The following is a 10,626-nucleotide window of genomic DNA, read 5'->3' on the forward strand; positions in this document are numbered from 1 at the left end:
CCTCATCCCTTATATTTTGGGTTGGAACGAGTTGAATCATTCAATTCGATAAACAATAGACCAACTGGGATCTAGCGTTTCACGAGTTTGACGACCATAACGTAAACTATCTGGGGTTGTAACCGGCAGACACGATAAACATCAAGAGAGATTGGCTGTGTTTGGATAAGGTGAAATATGAAGAAATATTACAACTGAACTATCAAAATAATGTTTAGTCCCAATTGGGTAACAAATATGATGGTCGTTTACATAACTCTGCTAAGAGACTCGTTAAGAATAATAATGAAATCCAGATCAAAGTAATACCTAATAGAAATGATTTCTCAGAATGGCAACATCAGAGAAACTAGAACATTACGCTCATTTGCTTCAACTGTTAGAAATCCCGAGTCCCTTCAGGAGTTAGATGCGTTTGAGCTGGGGATGTAGTCGATATCGATATCGAAATCGATCCTTTTAGCTGCTCTGGCCAGCCCCAGGTAGCAAGCTTGATAAGGTTGGGACGCCTTGGTTCCTCATTTCTTCTTGTGCTCTCCTCATTTCTTCAGGATCTGATCATCAGAATATCGCAAAATCACGCAGTTAGAGACAGAATCATCCTTTATTTTGGGGGGTTTGGGGGGCAGAAAGACAATCATTCATTTATGAAAGAATTGAGAATTCGATCAAGACATTTCTATTTGGAAGTTTAATGGATTGGGGAGTGGAACCAATAATATGAACTTTCCCCATTTGATTTCTTATGATGAATCGAATGAAGTTGCAATTTCATCGAGAGGGCAAGCAATTAGAGCAACATAACTTCCACCAACAGATTTGGCATGAGAAAATCTCATCCATTAAAGTAATAAAATTGAAATGGCATTGCCAAGTCTCGTGCAAAGTGGAAACGTTGGAAGAATTTTTCATCAACACATTGCCAAAGAAATTTCAAAGAGAGAATTGACATAGAACCCTTTGTATATGAAAATAATACAGCTTACCCTATACATTCCCAAGATAGAATAAGAACACGATAATAGGTTAAATGACGAGATTAGTCCCGAAACTTTCAAGTCTGTATCTATCTATTGGTATCTAAATTTTCAAAAGTATTTAATAAATCCATGAAATTTCAATTTTGTGTCCACCAAGATCCTTAACTCTAAAAAGTATTTAATAATATCCTTGAACTTCAATTTTGTGTCCAATTGATCCTTAAATTTAAAATTGTGCTTAATAGGTAATTGACCTATTTAATATTTTTTGAAATCCATGAATCTACTCGATACAAAATTGATAACTTAGGTTCCTACCGACATTAAATGAAAGTTTTGACTATTAAACACTTTTGAAAATTTAGGGACCAAATGAACACCAAAAAAGTTCATAATAACATAAAGGAAGAAAGAACTATTAGCAGCACAAGAATTTGCCATTCAACAGCCAGTAAAAGGTTTAGAGGCATAAATAGGATGAGCAAATGAGTACGTACCTATGTTCTCCATTAACTTGGGCATCAGGAATACAACAATTAGCATGAATCCCACCATCAGACCCATAGGACTTTTCACAACAGACATTATGGAGAACGGTTCCCGAATCTATAATACAAAGAGATTGAGTAATAATGTGAGATCGAAGATAAAATTCAATAACTTATAGTCCTTAAAAAGTGGATTAAAAAGGAAAAAAAAAAAAAAAAAAAGAGAAGCTTATGTTAAACCAACCTCATAATACTCTTCATCCCTTAAAGACTCTAAAACAAGCTCACTCAATGCCCGCCTGTTCTCTGTTAGGGCTGCCTGAACCTTACCTGGGTTTCTGGCACTCACATCAACTCGAACCTAAGGAATAAATAGAAAAGGAAAAAAAAAAAGTCACATGAAACCAGATTTGTAGAAAAACTGATACCCGATGGATGATAAAGAAAACCCACGGGAGAAAAGAAATAGCCCAATGCAGCCACTTCAAGCAGATGGGTTCCTGCTGGCACATTATAGCTTTAAGAACTGAAGTTAAGGAATTACAGAAACCTCAGAAAATTGGAAAGCCAAATTTTTTAGCTTAACTATCCAAAATAATAATAACACTAACCACTAGGAAGCAAAGAACAAAATAAAATCAAATGCTACATCCAGTTGAGGATTGTATAAATGATCCGAGCAGATCATTCGAGTCCCAAAAAGAGCAAAGCAGAAAATGAAATCCTGCGCGGAAACAAGCCTAAAAGTAATAAAACTCATTAACTTCAAGCATTTTAAATTAACTAAAAACATAAAGAGGATACAATGAAAAGTATCCATCGGGCCTCAGGAAGGTAACTCTTTGTCCACCATTAAGTATGACTTTAATGTTTGATATTTTTCCAGGAAGTCCATATTCTTTAAGTGCGTTCCCTGCCAAAAATTCAACAGTATGCATTAGTTCATAGTACAACGACAATCATCTAAACATAGAATCTCAAGCAAATATAACATTCATTTTGAACATTTTCATCTTCGCAATGCAGAACTGTAAAGCGGATAGATTTTTCTAACATACTAGTCACCCCTAGGGATTCAATATGGACAAAAGTAAGAGGAAAATGCTAAGTAAAAAGTAGGTGCGTACATGCCTCATGTGAAGGGGTGAAGAAACATAGTTGTGTTGCCTCTCCTCCAAAAGGAGAGCTTTATGAGGACCTACAATAGTAAGGTAGGGGTCTGCAAATCTTTTTTCCTCGTTTCAAATCTATGCTAACACGACACCCAGATGCAGATAATATATTCCAGAATTATCAAAGCAGCATCACTATTTTCATGTGGAGACCTTGAGTACATGGTGGAGGGAAATAATTTATATTAAGGATAAAGGATCCACATTGCTTAGTCCTATGGTCATGCTGCAATTCTTGGCTCACAACTTATACCTTAACCTTCCAGGAGACCCTAGCAGTAAGGACTTTTGTAATCTATAGCAGGAAAGATTCAGAGTAATTTAAATTTAGCTCATTAGGAAAAAGATTCTGGTAATTATTCAAAACTTGTAGAATTTTGGTCAGTCGTAAGATAATATTTCTTCCATTGCCAAACTAAGAAGTACTTCTGGTAATTATCAATACCAACGGAAGAATCTTTTTAATCTCCTCCATATTAGGTTCAGATATCTTCACTTCACTTCGCTTCTGTAATTCTCGTTTTCCAATGAATAACTTTCTTTAAGTTAAAAAAAGAAGTAACAAATCTACAACTACCTCGAAGCTGAATATCAAAATACATTCACAACTTGTAGAATAAGAAAAAGAAGCAACGTACTTGAAATTTTCACCCGACCATAGATAGTGTATCCATCGCCGGACCTGCGAAATGCAACAACGAGATTAAAAGACAATAGAAAGTAATAATGACGCATTCTAGTTCCACGGAATCGTCGATCATTAGTTTCAATCTTCATCAATTAATGTTCCTGACGAGTCGAGCACAAAGTCACGGTGAATTAAAGACAAAGGACTGAGACCTACCCAGGGGAAATCGCATGCGACGGAGATAACAGAGAGAAGAATAATTGGAGTGAAAGCAAGAGAATGAAAACTTGAGATCGCATTATTGAAGATTCTGCAATGGCGGGAGCTTCGGAACAGGGAAGATCTCGCGGTTCTTCTTGTTCTTTGCCGAGTGTTGTAGAAAGAAAGAACGGATACCTGATTTTACTCCATCCCTCTCCCTCTCGATCCCATCTGATTTTATTTTGAGGGATAAATTAATTTAACTTTTAATTATATATATAATTTTGTATTTAATTATATTTTACCATGATAATAAAACAATAATTCAAGTTATTAAACATTAAAATATTATAATCTCCATCAAAAAGTTTAAAATTCAAATATCTCATATGTTATTATTATTTTTTTATTAAATAGGGTCATATATTTAAAAAAATATATCAATTAAATAATTTTAAATTATATATTTAAAGATTTATTAAATATTTTTTTAAAAATTCAATGATATATGAATCACCATTAAAAGTTCAAAACATACCTACAATTTAACCTTTTGCTTATTAAAAGATTTGTTTTTTTTAAGTGACTTTTTTGAAAAAATTTAACAAATATAATGAAAAATAAAATTATTTATTAAAATTTAGTTTCTATAATTTAAATTTAGCAGAATCAAACTTTATAAGACTAAATTGATATTTTAAGATTATTAAATAATAAATAGACTAAATATTGAAGCTTAGAAGCTAATATATATAAATTTAAATTTATAATAGAATAAAAAGATTAATATATAAATTTAAATTTATAATAGAATAAAAAGATTAAATGACATTTACTTTCAATGATATATATAAGAAATTTCAACGTCTGATATATATCAAAAGATCAAATGTTTAAATCTTTCGTTGTTTACTGAATAGACCCCGAACTTCATCTATATTATCTTTTTCGCCCGATATTCAACAAAAAAATAATTTATGAGTTGAGCTCAAAAAAGAGCACATAAAGCTAAAAAAGACGAGCAATATCAATTGGTTAAAGGTAAAGATTACATTGAGGAAATTAATGACATAAATTTTGAATTAAAGCAAAGAAACATTCTTATTACATCAAGGGCTCAATACCCAAATAAGACCAAAAAGAGCCAAATTTCAACTTAATTTACACAACCATTGGTAAAATAAAACACAAGTAGAATTCAATCATCTATGGTTTATGCAAATGCTATTTTCTTGACCCAAAATTGCAGATTTTACAGGTTTCAATCAGAATTTACATTGCAATTCAATTGATGAAGGAGAGAGGATTTCATATCACTCATGAAAGAATCTTACTTTTCCGTGTTGAGAACGCCAAGACGATGATCATTGTCAAATGCTACAACCCCAGCTTCTTTGAGAACCATCCCGAAAGATTGGCGATAACAAATCCTGCAAATACCTGCAAACCAGAAGTATATTGTGAGATCCCATATAGGTTGAAAAGGAGAACAAACTATTCTTTATAAGACGCGTTTTAAAAATCCTGAGAGGAATCCCGAAAGGGGAAGCCCAAAGAGGACAATATCTGCTAACAGTGGACTTGGGCTGTTACATATACAATAACTCATTTCCACACGATATCGATACAAGATAATACCAGATCCCTACACTATTTGAAGATTTGATTGTAACGATTCTTTTAGTTCGAGAGATCCCAAAAGTAGTGAATATATCGTGACATGACTCAAAGACAGTCATTTTATAGAACTCGAGAACCTCGACGTTTACAGATGCTAATCTATTGGTACATCAATGGTAAGATCATAAAGGTAGGTAGTTACCTGGGTCGAGCCAAGGATGTAAACCGCTGAGTAGTGACGACCATGGATCAACATGTCAGCCAACATCGCAAGCGGTATGGTGAGCGACATGCCCAACGTTGCCACCAGTGGTGTAGTCCAAACGACGCAGAGTGCCCTGGATACAATAGAACAGGTTCGGTGTGAGGATCCATTGTGACAAGTGAATATAACACTTTGGTAGGCTTAACTTGATTCGACATACCAGAAGTAATCAGAAAGTACGCTTCCGATAAACCCGTTAGCGAGAACGACTTCTTCTGTTCTAAGAGAGTGAGGAATCGAAAACTTGGGTTCTATTCCCAAGGCTGTCAATGGCCAAACTGAAACAAAGTTGAAGAAAAAAGACATGAACGAAGGAACCTCAATTGAACACATTGTCTCAAATCAGATTGCTTGAATAACGTATCAAATGATTGTTAGTAAAAGTTTCAAAGATACAATGCTTGATTCAGCCATTTGTGGCTCAATGAAAGACGCTATGTCCCCAAGCCCCCTGCTAGTAGATATTGTTCGCTTCAGCCTATTACGTATTGTCGTCAGCCTCACGGTTTTAAAATACGCCTACTAGGGAGAGGTTCTCACACCCTTAATAAGGAATGCTTCGTTCCCCTCTCCAACTGATATGAGATCTCACAATCCACCCCCTTGGGGGCCAGCGTCCTTGCTGGCATACCGCCCGGAGTCTGGCTCTAATACCATTTATAACAACCGAAGCCCATCGCTAGTAGATATTGTCTGTTTCAGCCCGTTACATATCGACATCAGCCTCAAGATTTTAAAATGCGTATACTAGGGAGAGGTTTCTATACCCTTATGAGGAATGCTCAATTCTTCTCTCCAATTGATGTGGGATCTCACAATCAACCCCCTTGGTGACCCAGCGTCCTCGTTGGCACACTGCCCGGAACTTGGATCTGATACCATTTGTAACAGTCCAAGCCCCACTGCTAACAGATATTGTCCGTTTCAGCCCGTTACGTATCAACATCAGCCTCACGATTTTAAAATGCGTCAACTAGGGAGAGGTTTCCACACCCTTATAAGAAATGTTTCGTTCCCCTCTCTAGCTGACGTGGGATCTCACACAATCTAATGAGCCAACATTTAAAGAATGCTAAAGGATCTTTCCGAATCCAATACGACAAAATCCAAGTTTTCTATCTTAAATGGCACAGTGGAAACGAGAACATGACATAAATTTATGCAATCTACTTAATGGATTATAGAAAGAATATCAATAAACTTACTTACCTAGCCACCAAAGTGTAACGAGTGTGAAAAGACCAATGTATCCAAACAATTTTTGCACATCAACCCTTTCTCCTTCTTCACCAGCAAACTTCTTGAGAAGCACTACAGAAGAAATGAAGTAGTCGAATCAATAGTTATACGCCAATCTGAAACATAGCGAGAAGTATACGCATTTATTACCGGTAAATAGCCCATACGACACAGCCGAGAGTAAACCAAAAAGATCTCCAATGAGAGAGTGTTCGTTGCTGCACCACAATATTAACCATCAAGGATGAAAGAAGTTCCTCACATAACAAGGCTAATAAATTCATCAGAAACGAGATATCTCGAGTTATCGATGACAGAGGCTCTAGCTCGACTCCACTACCAAGCAATGGTTATAAGGATGGTGTAATTTCTTAGGTAAATGTTACAAAATTTTAAATGCCTCATGCTTTACCAATGAATCATAGCTATATATTTCAAGTGAGGAGCAATGAGACAAAATTACACGAAAGAAAGATCGGATACATACTCGGAAGCAGTTAGTTGTGACTCATCAGCAGCCCAAGTTTTACCGAGAGTTGTCATAACAACACCAGCCATACTGACAAAGACAGCAACGACTTTGATCATATTTAATGAATCTTGGCCAAGAGCAGCACCAATGAACAGAGTAAAAAGTCCAGAAGTAGAGGATAAAACTGTTGTACTGGCGACACTCGTCCGTGCAAGTGCAGCATTTGATAGATACTGCAAAAAGAGAGTGTTAGGACTTACCATTGAAGATTCTTATTGTGATTGCAGAGATTTATGCATTACAAATGCGTTAAGGATGCAAATGCAAGAAACATAAATGATTAATGCCAATGCCTCCACACGGCTCAGTCCGAGATTGACATTATCCCATGTTAATTTGAGGTTTCCCAAATAAGATTCCACTACATCATCTGTGAGATCCCACATCGATTGGAGAGGGGAACGAGTGCCAACGAGGACACTAGGCCCCAAAGGGGGTGGATTGTGAGATCCCACGTCAGTTAGAAAAGGGAACGAAACATTCTTTATAAGGGCGTGGAAACCTCTCCCTAGCAGACGCGTTTTGAAACCTTGAGTGAAAACCGGAAGGGAAAGCCCAAAGAGGACAATATCTGCTTGCGGTGGGTTTGGGATGTACAAATGGTATCAGAGACAGACACTGGACAGTGGACCAGCGAGGACGCTGAGCCTCGAAGGGGGGTGGATGGTGAGATCTCACATCGATTGAAGAGGGGAACGAAACATTTTTTATAAGGGTGTGGAAACCTCTCCCTAGCAGACGCGTTTTAAAAAAAAGCTAGAGTTGTATGTTAACTTGCCTCGGTTACAAACCAGATGGGGGCAATGTAAAATCCATATGCAGCAATTTCCTTGTTAGTAAGCTCTTTCTCTTGTTTCAATATATATGGATCATCTTTGTTTCTAGAAACCAGGGGGCTTTCTTCTTCAGCATGAGTTGAAAAATCAGCATCACTGTCTTTTCTAGTGAAACTCCCCTGAAGTTCCACATCCAAGTTTGTGTCCGCTCCACTGTGTTTTAGAGCACAAGTCTCACCGAAGCTTTCTGCATTTTTACCACTTTTAGAAGAGTGGTTTTTTACCAAATTACAAAACCAATCCTTAAGGAATGCTATTGGGAGGTAAACTACCATGAGAGAAGCTCCGAGGTATGTTATGGCAAAAGGCTGCTTATAAGCGGTAAAAATGTCCTGCAATAAAAGGGAAACGAAAAGTAAGAAAATAAACAAAAGTAAAGCCTTGGTCCTAGCCTGCATACACGCAGATTAGTGCAGAATAACAAAAGTTGATCAAGTTTTAGAAACATTGAACGGCTTCATGCCTCAAATTTCACTATTGAATCACCAGCTAACTAACATCAATGATGTAACGGCCCAAGCCCAACGCTAGGAAATATTGTCCTCTTTGGCTTTTCCTTTCGAGCTTCTCCTTAAGGTTTTTAAAACGCCTCTGCTAGGGAGAGGCTTCCACACCTTTATAAAGAATGTTTCGTTCCCATCTCCAACCAATGTGGTATCTCACAATCTACCCCCTTCGGGACCAGCGTTCTCGCTAGTGCACTCATTCCTTTCTCCAATCGATGTGGGATCTCACCCCCTCGCTGATGGAGAGGTTTCCACACCCTTATAAAAAATGCTTCGTTCCCCTCTCCAACTGATGTGGGATCTCACAATCTACCACCCTTCGGGACCAACGTCCTCACTAGCACTCGTTCCTCTCTCCAACTGATGTGGGATCTCACCCCCTTTAGGGCCTAGTGTCCTTGCTGAGGGAGAAGTTTCCACACTCTTATAAAGAATGCTTCGTTCCCTTCTCCAACCGATGTGGGATCTCACAATCCACTCCCTTCGAGACCAACGTCCTCGCTGGCACTCGTTCCTCTCTCCAATCGATGTAGGATCTCACCCCCTTCGGGGCCTAGTATCCTTGCTGAGGGAGAGGTTTCCACACCCTTATAAAAAATATTTCGTTCCCCTCTCCAACCGATGTAGGATCTCACAATCTACCACTCTTCGGGACCAGCATCCTCGCTAACACTTGTTCCTCCAATCGATGTAGGATCTCACTCCCTTTAGGTCCTAGTGTCCTCGCTGAGGGAGAAGTTTCCACACTCTTATAAAGAATGCTTCGTTCCCTTCTCCAACCGATGTGGGATCTCACAATCCACCCCCTTCGAGACCAACGTCCTCATTGACACTCGTTCCTCTCTCCAATCGACGTGGGATCTCACAATCCACCCCCCTTCGAGCCCTAGTGTCCTCACTGAGGGAGAAGTTTCCACACCCTTACAAAGAATCCTTCATTCCCCTCTCCAACCGACGAGAAATCTCACAAATGAACTATTCGAAATAACCATATAAGAACTCCTTAAAAAATTAAAAGTCCACCAACAATATGTTATCACCTTCCAAATGGAAGTCCTAGCAGAGAATATCAAGACCTGAGGAGTGTCCTGATTTCAGAATCTCCAAAGCAGGTCAACAAATCATTGAAAACACGTCCAAGTCTCTTAGCTACAACAGAGTAAATGGAAACCCCAACCAACAACAAACCATTCCGCAAACAAGCTCTAAATACTTAATAAAAACAGAATCCCAAAAGAAAATGCAGAACAGAGTTCCAAGCTAAGAATCAAAACGAAACCACCTCACAATTACAAAACCCAACTAAGCTGCAAACAACTCAAGATCTTGCACTTCTAACTCGAGTACAAAACCAAAACGAAAAAAGGGAGCGAACACAAACCTGAGTCACTTCGGCAGAGGTTACCCATATAATCACAACAGTCACTATGAGGAACAATCCAGCCTTATACCTCCAACCCATTCGAAAAACACAAAATCCAGATAGAAAAACCACGAAATTCGAAAAGGGATCCGCGACCTTCTTGCAGATCTCCGAGCTCGATTCAAATTAAGTGATGAAGAATCGGAAAACGTGAAATAAACGGATCTAGGATGTGGGGAAAGTGTTATGGGTTGGTGAGAAGAATAATGAGGGCCTGAAGAGGGTGAAGGTTGAAGTTCTAATGGATGGATTGTTGAAGAATGAAGAAAAGATTTGATTTATGAACTAATTTATCGGTGGTTACTTCCGGTTTATCCCTCTCTTAGCTCGCTCGGTCGCCGTTCCGCCAACCTGTCCCGGCTTTTAATTGTAGTTTCGTCAGCACCAAAAAACCGGCGATCATTCAATTCCGCGTTTCTAGCTTTTTTTTTTTTTTTTTTTTTTTCTTCCTTTATTTGGTATTATAATATAAAGCGAAATCATACCTTTTCTTTTTATCTCAGTTTAATAAATATTCGCAATGATTAATTAATTTTCGGATAAATTAATTAAAATTTCCTTAGATTTTATATTTTATCTTAAAAAAAATATCATTAATTTTTAAAATTTTCAATAATATCTTTAATTAAAATAGGAGAATTTTAGTTATGTCGTTCTAGAAAAGCTGATAAATTTTTAAAACTTTTAATTATACCTTTAAACATTAAAAGATTCTCGAAATATCTTTTTCTTAGTT

The 10,626-nt window shown here is 37.5% G+C and overlaps 2 protein-coding genes across 2 annotated transcripts; both read right to left on the minus strand.

Moving 5' to 3' along the window:
• Positions 1–166: 166 nt before the first annotated feature.
• Positions 167–3,710, minus strand: LOC111796579 (ER membrane protein complex subunit 7 homolog). Its single transcript, XM_023679266.2, has 7 exons — positions 3,485–3,710; positions 3,279–3,322; positions 2,273–2,381; positions 1,922–1,985; positions 1,713–1,829; positions 1,478–1,586; positions 167–554 (listed from the first exon to the last, which is right to left on the minus strand). The coding sequence occupies exons 1-7, from the start codon at positions 3,565–3,567 to the stop codon at positions 460–462; spliced, it is 621 nt and encodes a 206-aa protein (XP_023535034.2). The 5' UTR covers positions 3,568–3,710; the 3' UTR covers positions 167–459.
• Positions 3,711–4,522: 812 nt separating this feature from the next.
• On the minus strand, positions 4,523–10,285 carry LOC111796487 (putative transporter C405.03c). The gene is made up of 8 exons (XM_023679126.2): positions 9,849–10,285; positions 7,904–8,293; positions 7,081–7,298; positions 6,744–6,811; positions 6,564–6,665; positions 5,515–5,632; positions 5,292–5,427; positions 4,523–4,909 (listed from the first exon to the last, which is right to left on the minus strand). Exons 1-8 carry the CDS (start codon positions 9,927–9,929, stop codon positions 4,847–4,849), a joined length of 1,176 nt encoding a protein of 391 aa, XP_023534894.2. The 5' UTR covers positions 9,930–10,285; the 3' UTR covers positions 4,523–4,846.
• Between the last annotated feature and the right edge of the window lie 341 nt (positions 10,286–10,626).

The sequence above is a fragment of the Cucurbita pepo genome, chromosome 6 (assembly GCF_057944985.1).
Source record: "Cucurbita pepo subsp. pepo isolate OVF chromosome 6, ASM5794498v1, whole genome shotgun sequence".
NCBI classification, from domain to species: domain Eukaryota; kingdom Viridiplantae; phylum Streptophyta; class Magnoliopsida; order Cucurbitales; family Cucurbitaceae; genus Cucurbita; species Cucurbita pepo.